Consider the following 22882-nt stretch of genomic DNA (forward strand, 5'->3'; position numbering starts at 1 on the left):
TCTCTTTTTTAGTTTTTAACCCTGAAATGGCAAACCAGATAATCAAAGGTTTCCTGATTAATTGACTACTCAGGAATGCTAATTTAGGGTTAAAACAAACCTGAAACATCTGGAGTTTGAGTATAAAGCTAAAAGAAGAAAACATGCTTACAGTCTCATTAATAATGGAGGAAAAAATAAGTATCTCCTTATTACTACAGCTGTGTAAAGTGGCGAAACACTACAGGCTTTACATAACTGTTGCCCTGAGTTATGGGATATTTGGTTGTGAAGAATAAAACTTGCAGTTGCAGTTTAAAATAGAGCTGAGGTCAGTCTTCCATTGGTGTGCTCTAAGACCCAGGGAAGACCTGACTCTTGAGAGGACAGTGGCGTGTGTGTATCTGGGGGGGAAAGAATCATCACACAGTGCACAATGTGTGACAGCCACTGCCATACACAGCTACAGAGCGGAGGAGGGAGGGAGCATCCTAACATCTATCAGGCCATTAGACACCATCCTGAATGGAGTAAAGTTATCAACTGTTTGTCTGGACTGGACCTACGCTATTCCCAAGAAGACACCAGTACAGTAGGCCTGACTTCAAAACCTCTGCACAACCCTCTCAGATTTCCTGTACGTGAAACCCTCAGAAGTGTGAAGCTTTTTCTGCTCTTCCAGGGAAACACCCTGGGTAACGTGTCCACAGGTCTGGATCTGCTCCAAAAGGGTCTCACAAACAGCTCCTGGGGCATCCAGAAAGGGGGAATCAGTTAATCTGGTACTCTTTGAATTAGACTCATCATGGGTAGGTCACGATACTTTTGTCATTCTGCTCTGACTTGGCCTCATGGTTAACTTTTAGTTGAAAAATGCAATTTTAGCTGAATAATTACTTTAATGTTTTATCACATCTGGCATTTGGGAGCTGTTTTTTGAGGGGACAAGGTATTCTGTGTATCCAGCCATTATACTATCTGTTCTGCCATGGGCAGAGCCATGGAGGCATTCTGTTTGTTAATATGATACATTTTGATACAATGATTTAGCTGATCCTTCCGCATGTCCCAGGTGTGATCACGACTGACTGGCTTGTAGAGAGTGATCAGCCAGTTAAGTTGGAATTCCCGGCCAGTTGACTACATTAACATGATAAATGCCTTCAACGTTGAAGGGGTCCATGAAGTCCATGCTAGAATGCATTTTCTCCTTATTTTGCCCTCTAACAATCTCTAAATTAATTAGAGGAGTACTAGACACCATAGGGCCCATCTATTATCATTCCAACTTACGTTTAACTGTACATCCACTTTTAGCTTAATTCACAGCTCTTTAGTCGATATAGAGAAGTAGATTTAATTAATTTGGATACTTATCTAGGGGTGTGGGGGGGGCAGTGACTGGGATGTTTGATGGAAAAGCATTACTCATAAAATCTACAAGAGTTCTTATGTAAGCACTATTGAACACAAGGTCATTGACCATTCAGTGCAAAAAAAATATTTTGATCTTTTACAGGTTTTCTCCTGTTAACACATCTTTCTGTGAAAAACAAGAGCTTTAGTTGTCAGATGTCAGGCTAGAATTGTTTTCCTTTTCTCTGTGAGTTAAGGTTGTTTTTGCCTAGTGTTTGGCTAGGGAGGACATTCTTACATAAGACTGTGTATACACTATATGTCAAAACACCACAATCACTCCATTTGCCAGTTATCTACTTAGTCTGTTAGGCAATTCCATGTCAGCATACCCAGAAATATGTTTGTTGTCTCAGATCACTTAGAGCAGCAAGCATATTTGCTTTTTATCTTCAGAACATAATAGATTGTTTAGAAAACAATGAAAATGTGTACATTTTAGTCCCTTGTTCGAACTATTCCTGCTCAATGATCTGTGTGATAGACATCAACTTGATGTCATTACATTTAATAGTGTGCTCTAAAATAATGGGCATTGCTACATTTTAAAATTAAATGTGAAAGAACTTCAATTATCATTGCAAAAATGACCTTAAGTTCATTGTGATCTATTGTGTATGCAAAAGTAGAATATGTCAAAAAAAATGTAAGCAATTTAAACAAATCCAGTCATTTATAAATTTTTCACTGCACTCCAACCGCATCAGAATGAGTAAAGAAAAAAAGTTTTATATTGCCATAATGCTCTTTTGTAATTTTAGAAGGGCTGTGATACTCAGAAAGCCTACTCTGGAAATGTGTTTGAAGAACAGGCTATTATTCCAGGCAATGTATTTAAGAACAAGTAATATCAGAATATTTTGTTTTTGGGGTGGGGGGGGAGTTTCATTCCTAATGATTTTTCCATTTCCCAAAAAGAGGTGTCCTGCCTGAATCACTACTGACCGCTAATTAACTTACTGGTCATCATTAAACATTTGCACACCTGGTCCTGTCCTCAAAACCATCATGGCGCCTCAAACGTATAACTTATAACTGCCACTGGCCTACAGAGCCATACAGGTCTGTGGATGAGTCTTAAAAAATTTACCTCCATTACATCCTTCATCACTCTGACATCCCAACGAGGCAAAGTCACCCTTTTAGCTCTGCGTTCAACACGACCATCCCAGAACAAGACGACCATCTCTCCCAGCTGAACATCTCCAGCTACAGTTGTGCTAAAATGTTTGCATACCCTTGGAGAATTGGCAATATACAGCGGGGAGAAGTATTTGATACACTGGCGATTATGCAGGTTTTCCTACTTACAAAATCCAGAAGATCACATTGTATGATTTTTAAATAATCAATTTGCATTTTATTGCATGACATAAGTATTTGATCACCAACCAACCAGTAAGAATTCTAGCTCTCACAGACCTGTTAGTTTTTCTTTAAGAAGCCCTCCTGTTCTCCACTCATTACCTGTATTAACTGCACCTGTTTGAACTTGTTACCTGTATAAAACACACCTGTCCACACATTCAATTGAACAGACTCCAACCTCTCCACAATGGCCAAGACCAGAGAGCTGTGTAAGGACATCAGGGATAAAATTGTAAACCTGCACAAGGCTGGGAGGGGCCAGCATCCAGATGGATCATCCATCTGGATGATCCAAAGGAGGAATGGGAGAAGGTCATGTGGTCTGATGAGACAAAAATAAAGCTTTTTGGTCTAAACCCCACTCGCCGTGTTTGGAGGAAGAAGATGGATGAGTACAACCCCATGAACACCATCCCAACCGTGAAGCATGGAGGTGGAAACATCATTCTTTGGGGATGCTTTTCTGCAAAGGGGACAGGACGACTGCACCGTATTGAGGGGAGGATGGATGGGGCCATGTATCGTGAGATCTTGGCCAACAACCTCCTTCCCTCAGTAAGAGCATTGAAGATGGGTCGTGGCTGGGTTTCCAGCATGACAACAACCCAAAGCACACAGCCAGGGCAACTAAGGAGTGGCTCCGTAAGAAGCACCTAGCCAGTCTCCAGACCTGAACAAAAAAGAAAATCTTTGGAGGGAGCTGAAAGTCCGTATTGCCCAGCGATAGACCAGAAACCTGAAGGATCTGGAGAAGGTCTGTATAGAGGAGTGGGCTAAAATCCCTGCTGCAGTGTGTGCAAACCTGGTCAAGAACTACAGGAAATGTATGATATCTGTAATTGCAAACAAAGGTTTCTGTACCAAATATTAAGTTCTGCTTTTCTGATGTATCAAATACTTATGTCATGCAATAAAATGCAAATGAATTACTTAAAAATCATACAATGTGATTTTCTGGATTTTTGTTTTAGATTCCGTCACTCATAGTTGAAGAATACCTATGATAAAAATGACAGACTTCTACATGCTTTGTAACTGGGAAAACCTGCAAAATCGGCAGTGTATCAAATACTTGTTCTCCCCACTGTATGTTCCATTTGTAAAAAAGAAACATGTGTGAGTGGGCAAAACACATCTTTTATTTCTTATGGGATTCACATTCAACTGTAGGTCAAAAAAAGAATGGCTCAATCATAAAACAATACCCTGTTCAAAAGTCTGCATGCCCTTAGTTCTTAATACTGTGTATTGTCCCCTTTAGCATCAGTGACAGCGTGCAGTCTTTTGTAAAAGTAGTCTATGAGGCCCCGAATTCTTGCAGGTGTTATAGCTGCCCATTCATCTTGGCAAAATGCCTTCAGGTCAGGCTAAATCTTTGGTCGTCTAGCATGAACCACACGTTTGAGATCTCCCCAGAGTGGCCTGATAATAATAAGGTCAGGTCTGTGAAGTCTGTGATGGCCACTCCAGAACGTAATTTTCTTTTTGCTGTAACCACTGGAGGGTCAACTTGACCCTGTGCTTAGGGTCATTGTTGTGATGGAAAGTCCAAGAGTGTCCCATGCGCAGCTTTCATGCAGAAGAATGCAAATTGTCTGCCAGTATTTTCTGATAACATGCTGCATTTAACTTACCATCAACTTTCACAAGATTCCCTGTGCCTTTAGAGCTCACACAACCCCAAAACATCATTGAGCCACCACCATGCTTCACAGTGGGGATGGTATTCTGTTCACTATAGGCCTTGTTGACCCCTCTTCAAACACAGCACTTTTGGTTGTGACCATAAATCACTCCAAATGACAGTGTGCCAGAAGCTGTGATGCGTGTCAAGGTGTTGTCGGGCATATAGTAACCAGGCTTTTTTGTGACATTGGCGCCGTAATGGTCTTCCTGACCTTTGTTTGGTATCAAGAGATCCCTGAATTTTCCACTTCTTAATAAGAGATTGAACCGTACTGACTGGCATTTGCAAGGCTTTGAAATATTTTTATATCCTTTTCCATCGTTATAAAGTTCAATGAGCTTGTTGCGCAGGTCTCTTGTCAGTTCTTTTCTGCTCCCCATGGCTCAGTATCTAGCCTGCTCAGTGCATCCACATGAGAGCTAACAAACTCATTGACTATTTATACACAGACACAAATTGTAATTTAAAAAGCCACAGGTGTGGGAAAATTACCTTTAATTGCCATTTTCACCTGTGTGTGTCACCTTGTGTGTCTGTAACAGGTCCAAACATTCAAGGGTATGTAAACTTTTGATCAGGGCCATTTGGGTGATTTCTGTTATTATGATTTAAAAAGGAACCAAACAACTATGTGATAACAATTGACTTCATATGATCACCATCCTTCAATATTATAATGTTTTGCCAAAATGTCACAATTTCTGCAAGGATGTGCAAACTTATGAGCACAACTGTATTTAAGCAAATTACTGACTTCTTGATCAAAAGGGGTCAACATGTCAACATGGTTATGCACGTTATGGACTCTAACCCTCAGTACTGGAGCGTCACAGAGTTCATGTGCCGTGGAAATGTTGAACATATTGGCCTAGTGTAGTTAAACTAACCTGCGATTCCAAGCGACCCCTCCTGTCTGGTTGGGTCAGCAACACAAGAGTTGTGGGTTCAGTTCCATGACGACTCTTACTGGAGGGTTTAACAACATGTCGTTACAACCAGAGCTGTGAGAGTCTTATTGTTTATTCCCATCTTAATTGTAGAACTTCCATAACCGCAGCTTATCGTTTGGTCACAAGTTACCCCAGACAAATCCACACTATGTGGACCGGTTCTGTAACCAGCTCTTTGTCTGCTTTGCCTTGCCAGCTCTCTAAGCAGCGCCTATACGACTGCATTGTAGAGATTCTCCTTTGCCTACAACAGCATAGACTGGATACACAGTCTCTCCACTAGGAGTGTGGTGGCGTATTAGACTTTGTTTCTGGGCCAGTGACTGAATGGGACCTCTAGGTTCTGTTGGCCCTTTACCATCACGCGTGGTGAAGAGGAAACTGAATCAGAATGGTAATGGCTGAACCGTAATTAGATAACCTGAAAGGTGGGGCTTGATAGGGGTGTTTGTTTAGTGACTTCATGTGTATCTGGTGGTAGCCACATTTTCTTAAGGGAACTGGGATTGTAGACATTTTCTAAAGCAAACATACGGTGTCTTACATTTTAGCAGTTTTCATGCACTACAATATATCAAAACTCAGCCTTTTTCAATGGAATGCCAGCTAATTCACCAATTACTCTTGTGAGAATAGCTAAAATATTCAAGATACCCTCAAAACAAGATTTTTATTTCATTAGGTTTGCTAAAATAAAGCCCTAAATGTTTTTGGACCTCTCATTTTCTTCTGTGTGAGACAGGGAAATATAAATAAAGGATGGTATATTCCACTCGAATCTCCACACAATTTTGATTAAGAAGTCACCCCTACAAGCTCTGTGCAAGAGTAAATGTTATGGGGATTTAACTTCTAAAGGCAAATTTCCCTTTAGAGCCCTTCAGACAGAATGTCTTTGATGTTTATGTAGAACATATTTCAATACAATGAAGGCTCTGAAGCCATCTTAAATGAAAGTTAATCAATTCAGTTTCTCTCACATGACATTGATGAAGACCGATTTAATACAAAACAGATGACCAAACATGATCATGAGGCTGCAAAGCAAAATGTCTGTAGGTGTAAACGTTCTGTAAACTTTATGTAAAGCTGACATTAATGACATTTCTAATTCATTAAAAAAATTTAATTTTCTTTTTACCTCTGTAACAGGACATACTGAACATGACGACAAGCACCAGAAGAGAGAAGCAAGTAAACATTCCAATGAGTCCTGCTGCTATAGTAGTGACTGACTAGTTTTCTCTGAACCATGGAGAAGACCGGGTCGATGCTAGCCTCTTTAACCAATCGCATAGAGGCCAACCTCACAACCAGCCTATGGGGACTTAATCCCACAGTCCCTGCCGAGGTAGGAGTTGTCACCAGCTCCCAGTCTCAGATCAAGGATCTGATTGGGTTGTTTTCAATGGTGACCCTAAACCTCATCGCCCTATTGGCCAACACTGGAGTCATGGTGGCCATTGCCCGAGCCCCACACCTAAAGAGGTTTGCCTTTGTCTGCCACTTGTGTGCCGTGGACCTGCTGTGTGCCATCCTCTTAATGCCACTAGGGATCATCTCCAACTCACCCTTCTTTGGCACTGTGGTGTTCACCGTGTTGGAGTGCCAGGTCTACATCTTCCTCAATGTGTTCCTCATCTGTGCCTCCATCCTCACCATCACCGCCATCAGCGTGGAACGCTACTACTACATCGTCCACCCCATGCGCTACGAGATGAGGATGAGCATCAACCTAGTCATTGGTGTCATGCTCTTCATTTGGGTCAAGTCCATCTTGCTGGCCCTGGTCACCCTTTTTGGCTGGCCTGCCTACGGGGCACACAGCTCCATCGCTGCCAACCACTGCTCCCTCCACTGGAGCCACAGTCGGCTCCGGAAGGTGTTTGCTGTGCTCTTCAGCACTGTGTGTTTCCTGTTACCCGCCCTGGTCATATTCACCGTCTACTGTAAGGTATACAAGGTGGCGCGCTTGGCTGCCCTGCAGCTCGCACCCCTGCCCACCACCTGGGCCTCTTCTGACCAGGACAAACGCACCAACCGCTCTGACTCCATCAACAGCCAGACCACCATCATCACCAGCCGTAGCCTGCCCCAGAGACTGTCTCCAGAAAGGGCCTTCAGCGGGGGTAAAGCCGCCCTCACCCTGGTTGTCATTATCGGTCAGTTCCTGCTCTGCTGGCTGCCTTATTTCTCCTTCCACCTTCACCTTTCCTTCAGCTCGTCTCTGCAGAGCCCCGGGGACGTAGAGGAGGCGGTCACCTGGCTGGCCTACTCCTCCTTTGCTGTCAACCCTTTCTTCTACGGCCTGCTCAACAGGCAGATCAGGGAAGAGCTCATCAAGTTCCGGCGCTGCTGCTCGTCCAGGCCGGTGGAGCTGGGTGCCTCCAGCCATGAGGGCTCCCTGCAGGAGAACTTCCTGCAGTTCATTCAGAGAACCAACAGCTCAGCCAACACACGCTCCAGCTGTGCCAACTCTAGCCGCAGGAACACCCTGGACCAGGGGGACAGGATCCCAGGACAGATACCAGAAGAACATGGCTGAAGTCAGATAAATGTGTACGACATATTCACTTCAGTATAGACTATTAATATTAACAGACCTCTCCACCTGTGATGACCAGGAAAACTCTGGGGCCTAATTATAACCTTTAGGGCACTTTTTCTGGTCAGGTCACATGGTTAGTAAAGACTTGAGGCCTATTCATAAGATCTACTTCTTATGCCTCTGATTAAGTGTTTGTTATTTATTTTTATGGATGTATTCAGGTTCGGTCTTTAAAATAAGACCATAGAGTTGTTGTTTTAACAGTAAATATTAATTTAATAGTGACAGATTATATAATTTTTACTCTTTAATATTGTTTCTTGACAGGCATACTGTTAACCTAAACATTATTTTAAAATGTTTGAATTATGAAATAATAGTATGAATATTCTGTATATATATAATGTTCTCAAATTAACACATTATGTAAATATGTATCAGTACAATAGTAACATTATATATTTTTCTTTTCATTTTAGTAGTGGAAGTGTTTCTCTATTGAATTTAACACACTATAGTCAATCATAGCTTCAGTTGGCCTATAAGTATTCAAATAAGTAATTTGCCACATCATGCCTTATTCACTTCCAACTGAACTGTGTGTTTACTGGTATGTTGCTGAATAATATTAATCACCCATTGTAAATTGATTATTTTGGAACACTGTATGGTTATGGATTCGTTAGTAAAAAAAATGGTGTTTTAAATTCTTCAAAGCAGTGTGCAATGGGTGTTTAGTAGTGTCATTTAACCTATCAGCTTGCATGTCTGGTTATCATCTTTTACAGGCCCTTTAAGTATAAGCTGTATTGGCCAGCAGAGAGTGCTATGGAGCCATACAATGAGTCTAACAATGACTTATCACAAGACTCTTGTGTCAGCAGATGGGTGTAAGTACTACATTAGTGCTGTAATGTTTTTACAACACAATCACATCCATAGGATTCATCCTATTCTATGTGTTTTATGTAGAGACACAGGAAGGAGTGCTTCTTTGGTTTAGGTGTAAACACTAACAAGCATATTTACTCAACAAGCAATCCAGATGTTTGTTGTGTGGTGTACACTTAGTTAGATTAGTAAAAGTGATTCTATTCGAGAGGTACATGTGGACCTGACTCTCCATTTTGTCTCTTCTTCGCCCCATCATGCACCATTTCTCAACACAATATATCCCATCATTAACTTTGACCTTTTAACAGGGACTCCTTGTAGGAAATAAGTGAACACAACAATGTTGACATGAATTGCAGTTTTTCACAATCACTAACACACTAAAACTGGGTCATTAAACAATACACACAAAACCCTTCTACTTTCTTCCAGAAGGAAGACCAACACTATTCAAATATTTTCACATAAACACCTGTTCAATTCACTCTTTTTTGGAAAACTATTCACGCAAGCACATTTGTCATCATGTTGTCAGATAGAAAACACTGCAACACAATATACCAAACACAAATCATCGTAATTCTAACACTAAACAAACCACCAACTATTGTTCTGACCAACCATTTCTGTTTTCTGACCCAATACATATTAGCCTATGCAGGACAGTACAGGATAATTACCTGAATTTGAGATTTGTTATTATGTAAAATATACATTTTCTTCTTTTGTATAATTGAGAGACCCGTTGATGGTAGTAGATCATGTGTAATTTCTGTGGACCACTGTGAACACAATTTAGAGAAATCCACTTAAGTTTAGACATTCAAGACAATGGTGTTTCTCAAGGGAATGCAGACCATCTGAAAATATAGCCTGAGCAATAGATGAAAATATCCAACCATGGTCAGATGCAGGATATTTATTTATAGTCATGTTTTCATGACTATAACCTATACCTGTATACTTGTTTTACAGTGTAAAAAAAAACCAAAACAATAATTATGTTATATGTGCATTTTCTGTACGCTTTGGCATACAATCTATCAAACAATGTGAAACATTCATTGGGTCAATTGCTGAACCCATTATGGTTGTCGTTTTATTCATACCTTTTCACAATAGTGTTTGAATTTCTCTCACCAGTGTAGAATGGGTCATTCAGTATTGTATTGTATTTTATGCCTTTGCGTGCATTTTGTGTGGAATTGTTTAATATATACGTTTGCCCACTGATAAATAAATGATCAGTCAATCATTTTAATAGGTTTATTTGAACAGTGAGAGACAGAATAACAAGAAGAATCCGGAAAACGCATGACAAATGTAACAAATGTTATAAATTGATTGGCATTTTAATGAGTGAAATAAGTATTCGACCCCTCTGCAAAACATGACTTAGTATTTGGTGTCAAAACCCTTGTTGGCAATCACAGAGGTCAGACGTTTCTTGTAGTTGGCCACCAGGTTTGCACACATCTCAGGAGGGATTTTGTCCCACTCCTCTTTGCAGATCTTCTCCAAGTCATTAATTATTCGAGGCTGACGTTTGGCAACTTGAACCTTCAGCTCCCTCCACAGATGTTCTATGGGATCAAGGTCTGGAGACTGGCTAGGCCAAAGGAGAACTGGGTGAAAGTGTTGTGGTCAGATGAGACCAAAATCAAGCTCTTTGAATTCAACTCAACTCGCCATGTTTGGAGGAGGCGGAATGCTGCCTATGACCCCAAGAACACCATCCCCACCGTCAAACATGGAGGTGGAAACATTATGCTTTTTGGGAGTTTTTCTTCTTAAAGGACTGGACAACCTCACCGCATCAAAGGGACGATGGATAAGGCCATGTACTGTCTAATCTTGGGTGAGAACCTCCTTCCCTCAGCCAGGCATTGAAAATGGGTCTTGGCTGGGTATTCCAGCATGACAATGACCCAAAACAAACGGCCAAGGCCACAAAGGAGTGGCTCAAGAAGAAGCACATTAAGGTCCTGGAGTGAGAAATTGCTAGCGAGTCTGCCAAAGCTATTTCATTTCATGGCATTAGAACGTATTTTTTTCATTCATGGCAAAACAACATACTTTTTTCATTCATTTGTGAATGACATTGATACAATAACTATCAATAAAGGAGACGATTTTTCATCAAGTGCAACGACAAGAGAATAGTGGAAATAAAATAAATAAATGTTGTTGTTCACAATATATTCAAACTTGAGTCTTTCATGTGAGAGGCACTGTCTTTAACCACAACGCCACGGCATTATGCATTTCACTAGTCCCTACACACTACTGAGCATTGTGATAAAATGACAAACTTTTTTACTAAGTTTACCTCCACCACAAATAGCATCTATAAACTGTTAGCTGTTTGCACTGGTCATTTGAACAGCTTATTAGCCAGTAATAGGCTTATTAGTATCTACTATCTTCTTAGGAATAATCATAAGAATTGAGCAATTGTCTTATTTCAGTCTTGCAATAATGTAGTCACTGGAGGTTTTAGCCAGCGACGTTTCGTCTGTACAGAATATTTCATAATGCGTACTATGCTTCGCCTTCAAGGAGATGAAAACTCGGACCTATAGTTGTAACCACTACGCTATTTAACAAGGTGTACAGTGTCAGTCAGTCAGTCAGTCAGTCAGTCAGTGGTGCCTGAGGGCCCAAAGATCACAGCCATCCAATATTGGTTTTTCCCCGTTGACTCTTGCAAACAGAGATTACTCCAGATTCTCTGTATCTTTTAATGATATTGTGTACTGTAGATGAGAATTGTATGTAATTTTTAAATTGTTGCACTATTTGCCTGCGCTGTCTTTCACAAAGTGGTGAACCCCTCCCCATCCTCACTTCTCACAGGCCCATCCTCTCTGGAATGATCTTTTAGTACCTAATCATGTTACTGTCATGTTGACAATTGACCTAATTAGTTGTGTGATATTCCACTAGGTTTAGGTTTCTTGCATTACACAATTTATTTTGTTTCCTCTGTCCCAGATTCTTTGAAATGTGTTGCTGGCATCAAATTCAAAGTTTCAGTTTCAGCATTTGATAAGATGCCTTGGTACAGATTTCTAATGTAATATAGGGTTTTGTATATCATTGCATTCTGTTTTTCTGTACATTTACACAGTGCCCCAACTGTTTTGGAAACAGGGTTGAATTTTGTATACAGGAAATGCATGTTAGCAATTGCAAAAAACATTAAAGAGGCACAGATAAGCTCACCTATGATTTGTAATAATAGATGACAACATCAGAGAGATTAGAGAGAGGTAGAGGAAGAAAAACGAACATCTCTAATGAGATTTGTATCACTGTATTTGACCCCGTTCCTTTACATGGGGGAAGCTGGGCTGAAAATGCAGCCATACTCGAGCCATGTTAGTGATGCATCAGTTGTTCTGATTTTCAAAATGTAATGTGCTGGCTACCCTCCTTTCTGTATTCTGAATCTTTATGCATCATCACAAATAGGTCAGTACAAGAAAATTGCATGAACCTTTCATGCATTCATAGCTGTGGGAAGTATACATGGAGGCCCCCTTGACATAGACTCAGCTCCTCCTGACTAGATTCTGGCCTCAACCAATATGTGCGTGTTGTCCGTTCTTCGGTTGGTGGGACATTCAGGCTGAAGTGCACTGTATCGGCTGAATTTGATTAATACATTATTTATTGGTAGCTAGTGTTGCACATGTTTACCTTGATTAACTAAGCATGTAATAATACATGCTTACTGGTAGCATGTATTATTACTAACGGTTGGGTATGAGACTAACTTAGCAAACATGAGGTTACTGTACTGTTACTGAGCAAAAACAATTGCGAATTCAACACACAAGTAGCTACAATAGGACTGTAGCTAGGTACTGTATCAAACATGTTGCTGTCTCGTGTCCACACAAAGTCTCGTCATGTTCATTTGGTTTACATGTGACACAAATCTAGATAGCTAACATGCATATAATACGACAATAATGATGTTCACTTTACAGAGCAACATTACCTAAAGCGCTTACATGAATCAAACTGATGTGCAACCCAGGATGGCCATTTGAGGCTTCATTACCGTTCTTCTAGCAGCAGGATATTATGCTAGCAGCGCTAACTCAGATTTTCTTAAAAAAAAAAAAAGCCATTATTGAAATATATAAGGCAATATAGTTAACAATCTAGTTGGTACATTTTATGTTTAATGTCTGTTCTAATTTTGTTCTCGTGTGTTCGCTTTTACAGACTAGATTATGCTGCCAGCATAATATCCTGTTGCTAAAATAACACAAATGAAGACTCGTTGGGCCATCACTAGCTGAACATGTACCCTCTAAGTTCCCTTTGGTCACTTGTAGTCAGCTGACATTAAGGACAAATATTACGCCACAGTAGATTGGCAAACCCGTAAAACCTGCTTCGTATCCGTAGACAGTGACCTGCATTCGTGGCCAGCAATTTGTATCCATGGACAAAGATTTGTATTCGTAGACAGCGATTCATATTCGTAGACAACAATTCATATTCAAGAAATTCAATTATGCAAATCTAACACACTTGCAAATATATGCATGTGTTTGAGCACACACACACACACACACCCCTCACTACTCTGCCTTCCATGGCGACCCCCAAAGGAACATTTCCCCATTAGAATATTTCACCCATGGAAACCACACCTGTTGGCATTCTCACAAACAATCAAACATTGTTTCAATAATATATAGAACTTTTTTTCACAGGTCTGGTATATAAAGCTTTTTTTTTTTATTCATTGGCAGCACAATGACCAAACAATGTACTGCACGTGAGGCTCTAGATCCTATCTTTGAGGCCAGGAAACAGATAGTGAAGATGCATTAAAGGAGGAAGTGTCAGAAATTGACACTTCCTCTAGATCAAGAGACAACAAATTAGGTAAAACGGCCAGGGTTATAATGAAGGGTAAACACTGATCACGTGCCTTTTTGTTTGTGAAATAGAGTTGACTCACATTTTCATTTAGTTAATTAGTGTTTACCTACTTATTACCACTTTCCCAGCATTTTCCCATCGTGGATTTTTAGATCCAGTTCAAATATGGTCTGTGTTTCGTGTAGGGTAACACCACCTCACCGTTATTGATAACCGAGTAAATATATATAAAACAAGGTGACTTATATCAATATATTTGTCTAAATTTAGCCAAAAAGGACAGAAATCTCAAAGAACTACAATTAGGTTCAACGTCATCACCAAGTGCAGTCTGTGGTAACAAAACAGCAAGAATATGGTTTGATTATTGAGCTTTTTTTTCTCCAAATCAGCCTTTGTAGTTTCTCATTTTAATAATTGATTGGCTGAGCACAAGTTTGATCTTTTATTGTTTTTCTACCTTGCCGAGGGAAAGGCATCGCTGGAGCCATGTGTCAATGTGTAAAATGTGTTAGCCGCAAACAGCATTTTGTATAATTTGTTGTAAAAAGTTGTTCATGATGTACAGGCAATAAACATGAACATGCTGGTGTGGGTTCATGTTTACAATTTTGGAAAACCTATGTACACTAACCTATGTACACTAGCTATGCTTGTATGCAAAATTTCCTGTGTGAGCCAGTTAACTTGTCGTGTCAAGAAATTTACAACCAGAAAGTTAACAAGCAAACCGATTAAATTGTGCGTACCACTACAGCTGGCACTAGACATTACAGGTAAATTATTTTAGTTGAGCACTACTTGCTAAACTGTTCTTATTTTGTTGGTGTATTTTCCCAGGCTATAATTACAATTTTCGTATGCTATAGTAGTAATATTAAACTTTTTTTATTTCAGTCCTGGCTGCACATATCCTTTCTAGTAGCCATTTGTCTGTGCTCCAATTCACAGATGTACACCCCGTCTAGCGTTTGTGAGCCCTTTTTAGCAGTGAAGTCATTTGCAAATCCTGAATTGCTGGCCCTCAACCTCCCATTCAGCATGATGTGCATTAAGGGGCTGGTGCGCTGATCCACCGTTACTAGTACAGTTCATCAACCACTGAAGATCCTCCTCTGTTGTTTCTCTTGACAGAGGGTGATAGTTATCAGCCATCTCCACAGACTGCACATTGTTAGAAGTTGATGGCCTTTTCCATTCACAGTGCATGTCTGTTTGTTTACTTCCTGCGTTATCCGAACAACTACAACAAGGGCCTCTTGGTAATACTATGTCTTTTTCTAATACTTGTCATGGTATTGGAGTTGTGTGTCGGGAATAAAGTAATCTGTTTGGTGAAGTCATGGTTCTTCTAAGGAGTTCCTTTGACACATATACATCTAATGTTGTGGATTGAAGTCAAGGTTCATCTAAGGAGTTCCTTTTACACATATACATCAAATGTTGTTGGATGAAGTCAAGGTTCATCTAAGGAGTTATTTTGACACATACACATCTGATGTTGTGCACCTCAAATATAGCCAGTGTAGCTGCATGGCCAGATTTATGAGTTTGGCAATTTAGCACAATATCCCAAACCTCTAATATGATCTGGTAATATTATATTCAGAATGTAAATAATGACAGCATTAGAAATGATAATGGTGTCCAATGTAGTATCCTGGATAATGTTTATTGATAATATATCAATTCAGTTTTTTTTTCTTGTAAGCTACACTCACCAACACAGGATAAACTTCTAACCTTCAAGATTGCTGCACCTCTGCTAATGTGCACACTTGTAGCGGTCTTCTGCCCTTTTGTTCATCCATAAAAATGACATTTGGACAAGAATTGACAGTAACGTTGAAAAACAAATCAGTAGAACAAAATGTATTTGTTACTGCACTGCCAGCTTGCTAATGTCAATAACTAGCATAGAACGAAAACAGAAGATATGTAATATTTAATTTCAACACAACAGCACAAGTATTTCGGAATGATCACGCTGGTCAATGTTAGTTAAGGTTAGAAATGACGTAAAGAAGTTTACTTTAGGGAATTGTAGTCTTACATTAGGTATGCTATGTTGCTAATTAGCATGTACACGTTTGTAGGGGTAATTTAGGCAAATATGTTGACATTCGTCACCATGTTCTGAGATTTAAACAGTTATCAAAACTGCAGGGTGGCGAGAGTCTACACGAAACACAGACCTTATTGGAAGTGTTTCTAAAATCCCTTATTGGAAAAATAAATGTGGAAAATGTGAAACAAACCAGAAACTAGCTAGTATAGCATTGTGCCGCTAGGTTTTATGTGGATTATGACGGGGCAAATATTTCGGTCTATACCACAGACTGTAAAATCATATGGACGTAGTAACCGTGACATCTCCCATAGGTGTCTGAATACTGGTTTTTAAGCAAATTTTTGGCAGAGATGGCCGGTGCCAAAAATGGACAAAGAGGTGGGGCGTGGGTGCAGCTGCGGTGCCTGGGTGCTGAAACAACGGCCACCTAGCACGACATTACCAAGTTAGCAAAGGCTAAGAAGCTAGGCTAAATGCTAACATTATGCTACTCTGCGTTGCTAGTGGTTGCTAGCCGGCAGTTGGTAGCCAGTCACTGTAAAGTTACCAGTTTACACTTGAGGCAAGTTAACCTGAAACTATAGTGTTTTTTTTCTTTATAAATGTGGTAATTTTGCAACTCTATATATTGTCGAGACAATAGACCAAAAAACTTGCAGATTACATATTACATTTTCACATAACTTGAGTTATGAGCACAGACTGGATTGTTACGAGTCGTCCAGTGATTGGAGTTAGCTAAGGCGATACTAGAAAGGAGAAAGCGCTAGGAGTGACACAGGTGACCGTGCCAACACAACACCTGCCACTCAATAGCCCAAGCCCCCTAATTATAAGACTTAATATAATTTAAACCGATGAGTTAAAAATTAAACCCCCCTCCCCCCCACAATTGTCACAATCAGGGAAATAAGCAATATATACCAAAAACATATTTTTTAACCTGGCTATAAACATGTTCATTTGTGCTGTAAAGTTGGGCATTTTGCCATAGATATTGCTCCCTTTTGCACCCAGCCTCAAGTGACCATTCAATGAACTGCAGTTTTTGGTACTTCCGGGTAGGCTTCATTTTTCAGCCTTGGAGTTTGCCCCTTGGTCTATACACTAATTATATTCCCTAAAGGAACACCCAAAGGTGTCCAGGGGTGCAACATAACATGAACATTTCTTTAACATGCTCTTGATCAGGAACGACTCCAAAAATGACCATGTTGAGGATGGTCAGAAGGAACAAGTATGAGTTGCCTCCTGCCCTACTCACCACCAAGGGCAGGGATTTTTCTCTAAATTTGCCTTCACCGATACACACTCTTGTGTCAGAAGAAAATGATGATGACAACTTTGCCCAGGGATGCCACTGAAATTACCAGGAAGGACAAGAAGCCAACGCTGTCCTGGATTACAACAGGAACAAATGGGGAGTTGAGTCCCATGTACTTTTTTTGTGTACGTTTTTTTTTTAAGATTGTTTTATCTGAGCCTTGAAAATAAAACATGTTGTTGTTTGGTGAAATTGAATTTGTGAAAAATATGGAGTCCTCAAACACCATTGTCTGCTGGGTTGGTGAGAGAGCACAAGGGCCAGAACAATTAGAAGATCTATGTCTGCCAGAGACAGAAGAGACAAAAGGAATCTGTGTGCCCCAACAGATGTCAAAACAAGCATTATATGCCATAAATGCAGTGCATATATCTGCCAGGCACATGCAACTACCACCACATATTGTCCAGCATGTGCATGAGAACACAAAATGTAACCATCATTGACTGACAGATTATGAACATTTTAATGTTTTTATTGTACTAATAATACTATTATTGTTACTGTTGTTCTTGAATGTGTTCATACACAATTTTCTATGAGAGTCAAGTGTTTATGTGTAGTTTTGTTCTTTTTTTCTGTCCTTTCTTTGCTAATAAAATCATATTGGTCAGTTTTGACTAGGAACACAGCAGATATTATTTTGTGCCATATTTTTTTAAACAGTTTCAAAACAAATGTTCTTGTTAAACTTTGACACAAAGTAGTCTATGATAAATAGCACAATATGTTTAATTTGAGTATTTTTTATAGTAAAAATAATTCATGCGTATGCTTATTTTACTCAAAAACAAGTTGTTTGAGCTCAGGTCAATAAGACCTACAGGCTATGAATTGCAAACAGAAGTTAAACATGTGTAATCTTCACAAGAAATGAAGTTGTTAAAATGATGTAACACAACATTTGGAGATAATATATGGATTTATAATCAGCAATAATGGGGCGGCCATTTTGGACCAGGAACACAGAATTAACATGAAACAAACACAAAAGGAAAGTTAAAAGTTAGATTCTGTACAGTCAAATTGCACACAATAGCAATACAAATTTTAATGATTGATTACACTGTGTAACACAATTTTTCTCCTGGGAAGTAAGTCTTATTTCGTAATTGCTTATGCCTAAAAACTAGAAAATGGCCATTATTCCCCACAATCTTTGCTTTTGTTACCAGGAAAACGGGCACATTTTTGTCTTTTGGTTCACATAAAGGCAGGAAAAAACAACATATGAGTCCAAATTAGCTTGTATTTATACTAAAGTAATACAAAAATTACTACAAAGATTTAGAAGTGAGTAGTTATTCGCAATTTATGATTATACTTTAAGTCACTTTCACAAATGAGCCCCCAAATGTACTCTCCCATTATGTTCTCGTTATATTGTTCTTGGTAGCAGTGGTCCAGTATATTGTTCAAGTCCAGTATATCTTGTTGGAAGCACTTGCCTTGCACCTTCGATTACGCTCCCATGTTCTTCTTGAGTTTGGACTTTGAGGGACATCCTACAGCCTATTGTGCTGTAGTTCTTCATCAGAGTCTCAACCAGCTCCACATAGCTTTCGGCCTTGTGATTGCCCAGGAAGCCCCAAACCACTCTGACAATGTTGTTCCAAGCCTTTTTCTCCTTATATTTGAGGTTCTTGGGGAATTAATTGCCCTCCAAGATTTTCTTTATCTTATCTTTATGTGGTCCAACAAAGACACCGGCTTTGACCTTTGCCTCAGACAGCTTAGGGAAGAAGACTTGAAGGTAATTGAAGGCTGTCAACTCCTTATCTAGAGCTCTGACAATTGTTTCATGAGGCCCAATTAGATTTTCCGGGGGTCCACCAGTGGCTCCCACTTGATGTTGTGCCTCCCCACAAAGAACTCAGTCCCCTGTGGACAGTCCCGCCTGTGGTAGTGCGCCTTGGGGTCCCTGCTGTCCCAAGGGCAAAGATAGCAGGGAATCTTGGTAAAACCACCTTGGAGACCAATCAGGAATGCCACCATTATGAAGTCTCCTATGATTTCCCAACCGTACTCAATCATATGTATCCAGTTAGGCAGCAGGAACTAAATTGTACTGCTGGGCACAAGGCCCCTGTATTTATACTACTATTTATATTACCGGAAAGTTCTAGAAGTTCCTGCACGTTTACTCAAGACTGAATCAATCTGGAATGATCTGGAAAATAGGTACATTTCTAAATCTCACTGTCCTGGCCACAAAAGCAAAGTTTGTGGGGAATAATAGCCATTTTTTATACTTTTTGAGGCATAAGCAATTAGGAAACAACACTTACTACCCAGAATTTTTTTTACAGTGTTAGTGTCGCAACATCTGATAGACATTAAGTTCCTTAAAAACAGCACGAAAACATGAATTGCTGATTATATATCTTTCAGCATTTCCCCAAATCTGTGTTTATAAGGCCGTACCTTCTAATAAAGAAAACAGTGGAACTGTCGGAAGACATCAACTTTTTATTGACTGTGGTAAGGATATACATGATCTTATTTAATAACCAAGCTATGTGTGGCCAAATGAAAATAATGGATGGTGTACCTGTTTCTCTCAAAACAAAGTAAAAAATAATAATTGTGCATTTTTCATGGATATGAAAAGAACAGCAGTGAAGCCACCAGATCAGCACTGTTCTCCACATCATCATGGGAGTCATGACTGTGTCTGTTTTCTGCATCCTCCTCACCTTCCTGGTGACTGGTAAGTGACAACCAGATTGGTGCCAGAAAAGAAGATGAATAGAAAAGTTTCTCCATAATTAAATTCCTGTATCTTTCTGATTTGTTAAAAAAAAAATTGGAAATTATGTCGGTTTTCTTCTCAGAGAGTTTTGCAGTTCCAGGCCGGAAGGAGTGTAATTATGGGTTTTCTCGACCAAACCCCTCCTGGAAGTCATGCTACCTTTTGGACCAAAAGTTAAGATCATGGTCTGATGCAAAGGTATATGACATTCATGACAAGCGTCCCATTTATAGTGTTGGTATTTGAAGTGGTTGATGGTTATCTATAATGTTATTCCTCAATTTATCCTCAATATATAAAAATGAGGTCAAATATGTGTAATTTAATATTTTTTAAGTAGGAAAAGTATAATTTAAGGGCAGTTCACCAATTTTCACCAACAGCCTTGTCATCATTTGGCATTGACTACAATGTATTGTGAAAATGTGTCTAAAGCATTTGGAGAAAACGCTCCGAACCTCCTTCTAATACATCAGAATAAAAAAAATAATGAAATGGCCCACTAGGCCATTAATTAATATTTGAATGCTACCAAAATATCCAAATATGTATTTATGCGACAGTCAGTAGTGGACTGGCCCTCTGGTGCACTGGGAGAATTTCTAGAGCACTGGGGAATTGATGGCTGGTGGGACAGGGACCTGATTTGAGAATTTCTGTCATTGTTTCATCAGGGGAAGGATTAGGACCTGCAAGGGCTGGCAGACTGGACTGTCATCAGCTCTCTCCAGCCCATTGGTCCATTCCTCCTATGGTGGGGTGTCAATGGCAATCCGCCCCTAGCCTCTTCCTACCGCCACCCACATGCTTACAGTGACAGGAGAAGTTGGTGTTAGCAATGAGCATTATAGAGAAAGAATTAGAAATTAGCGGGTCAATAAATTCAAGTCTTTTAAGTAGACACATTTAGAAAATGTACCGATACAGTATATTCGGTAGTGGTGCCACCATCGCACCTGTATTTGTGCAGCTGCTACTGTACAGTAACCAACTATGGAGACCAGGATGCAGCACCTGGCCCGGGTCAAACACTAGTAGATGGTAACAGCTGAGCTGAGTCAGTTGAGGATTGTGAGCCTACCACAGCGCGAGCAAAGTAGCTGAAGTGGTTGGCAAAGATGTAGATGGGGAGGAAGAAAAAATATATAAATATTGTGCTACAGATGTAAGCTAGCTAAATAACTAGAGTTAGCTAATTACCATGACGCCTGCCAGGCAGTAAATTAATGTACTGTAGCTAGCCTAAGCAGCAGCTAGCCATAGTCATTTCATGCCCTATTAAAAACTTTTGAACATGTGTCCTCAAATGTTATTACATATCTCCAATCAGTTTGAGTTTGAGATTTAAATCTTTCTTGGGGTATGCAGCATTACCTATGGCCCTAACACATGATAAATGGAGACTTTCAAATGTCTGTAAATGCGTTACTTCAAAGTCTGTGTTTTCTTGTCAGTCCATCCTTGGTGACAGTACTAAAATAAATGTCATTCCAAAGGGGTTTAGAGGAATTGGTTTGGAGAATCACCTAGAAGCACAGAAAGAGTGCAAATAAAGATACATACAACTTGTCGGATTTCCCTTAATTAATAGGAATTACAGATGTAGAAGTCAACTACTTGCTTTTCCTTTCTTTATACAGGAGCTATGCCTTCAAAAAGGTGGAACCCTAGCTTCTATCAAAAACAATGAACAGTTACAATATGCATATGAGATGATTCCAGACGGATATTTCTGGGTTGACGGGAACTATGTGGTAATGTACCACATTCCTCATCCTATTGTCATGTATTATATATTTTGGTTTGTCAAGGAAATCCAATACTACTACCTACTAGCTAAGTAGATACTGAAGTTGACTTCTACCTTTTCTCCTTTGTAGTCTGGATTTCCCCAGAATAACTGGTTGCCGGGTTCAAAGCCAGGTGGGACAAATGCCGACTGCTTGACATTGGTGAAATTCCCTGGTTAGTATCAGAAACATATTCTTGCTTAAATAACATTAAGTCATAAGAGCTGGAGACTCACAAAAACATTCTTCTCAACAGCGGGAAGAGGCTTTAGTGATATTGCCTGTTCCGAAAAAATTGACTCTGCCTACGCTCTCTGTGAGTCCTATGCTACCTACTGAAGTGTCCACTCAGAGAATACAAAGGGATGTTCTTTTTGTACTATTGCACACACTATTTAGACTTTACTTTAAGTGAAAGACACAGAGAAAATTATAAGGTATATTATGGCTACCTAGAGCATACCTACATTTATTCAGGTGTGACCTTTTATTAAATAGTTTCTTATTTTGTAATGGAATTGTAATAGTGTTATGGAAGCTTTTTAAAGGCCCTGTGAAGTCTAATGTTCTTTGTTTTTTTTGTTTTTTGTAATATTTCTACACTATGAAGTGGAAACAACACACTGAAATTGTGACCATAATTATTATTCCCTTTTTTTGTAAGAGCTGTATAGAATGTCAAGGATTTATTAGCCGTATAGTGAATAAAAAATATTACAAAAAACATGTTTTCTTTAGATACAATAGCAAAAGAATTATATTCAGAATATCTAATTAATAAGTCAATAATTGTGTCTTCTTCATTTGTTCTTGCATTCATGCCTCTCAATTTTCAATAAAGACTTTCAGCATCACTCTGTCTCATTATGATCACCTTTTACCACTGTGAAATAAAAATCAACCACAAGTAGTATGTAGACTGTCGACTAATATTTGATATGCATTAATTTTTGTAAGTTATTATTATCTGTTAAAGTAATACATATTTGCCCAAATTCATCCGAAGTGTTTTATTTTATTTTAAAATATGGTGTCTCACAAAATTATTCAAAACTCCAATTTGTAGAGTTTATTTCTCACTTACCCACTTACATGATGGACATATTTTTGTTTCAATCAGTGACACAACTCTCTAATTAAATCCATTCAGATTTTATGTTCTAACTTAATAAAATGTGGAAAAGGGGGGTGCAAGCTT

The 22882-nt window shown here is 39.4% G+C and overlaps 2 protein-coding genes across 5 annotated transcripts; both read left to right on the forward strand.

The window, feature by feature from the left end:
• Positions 1 to 435: 435 nt before the first annotated feature.
• Positions 436 to 8263, forward strand: gpr61l (G protein-coupled receptor 61-like). 3 transcript variants are annotated; one of them, XM_010868209.3, is made up of 3 exons: positions 436 to 571; positions 662 to 788; positions 6553 to 8263. In XM_010868209.3, the coding sequence occupies exon 3, from the start codon at positions 6653 to 6655 to the stop codon at positions 7943 to 7945; it is 1293 nt and encodes a 430-aa protein (XP_010866511.1). In that variant the 5' UTR covers positions 436 to 571; positions 662 to 788; positions 6553 to 6652; the 3' UTR covers positions 7946 to 8263. The 3 variants fall into 3 exon arrangements, with proteins under 3 accessions (XP_010866511.1, XP_012993736.1, XP_010866513.1); XM_013138282.3 differs by having other exon boundaries at positions 436 to 788; XM_010868211.3 differs by lacking the exon at positions 662 to 788 and having other exon boundaries at positions 436 to 616.
• Positions 8264 to 19588: 11325 nt separating this feature from the next.
• On the forward strand, positions 19589 to 22386 carry LOC106024224 (C-type lectin domain family 3 member A). 2 transcript variants are annotated; one of them, XM_029114299.2, is made up of 6 exons: positions 19589 to 19623; positions 19754 to 19852; positions 19977 to 20092; positions 21535 to 21648; positions 21775 to 21859; positions 21941 to 22386. In XM_029114299.2, exons 2-6 carry the CDS (start codon positions 19798 to 19800, stop codon positions 22021 to 22023), a joined length of 453 nt encoding a protein of 150 aa, XP_028970132.1. In that variant the 5' UTR covers positions 19589 to 19623; positions 19754 to 19797; the 3' UTR covers positions 22024 to 22386. The 2 variants fall into 2 exon arrangements, with proteins under 2 accessions (XP_028970132.1, XP_028970133.1); XM_029114300.2 differs by having other exon boundaries at positions 19591 to 19623; positions 19759 to 19852.
• The last annotated feature ends 496 nt before the right edge of the window (positions 22387 to 22882 follow it).

Source organism: Esox lucius, chromosome 17 (assembly GCF_011004845.1).
Source record: "Esox lucius isolate fEsoLuc1 chromosome 17, fEsoLuc1.pri, whole genome shotgun sequence".
Classification (NCBI taxonomy): Eukaryota; Metazoa; Chordata; class Actinopteri; order Esociformes; family Esocidae; genus Esox; species Esox lucius.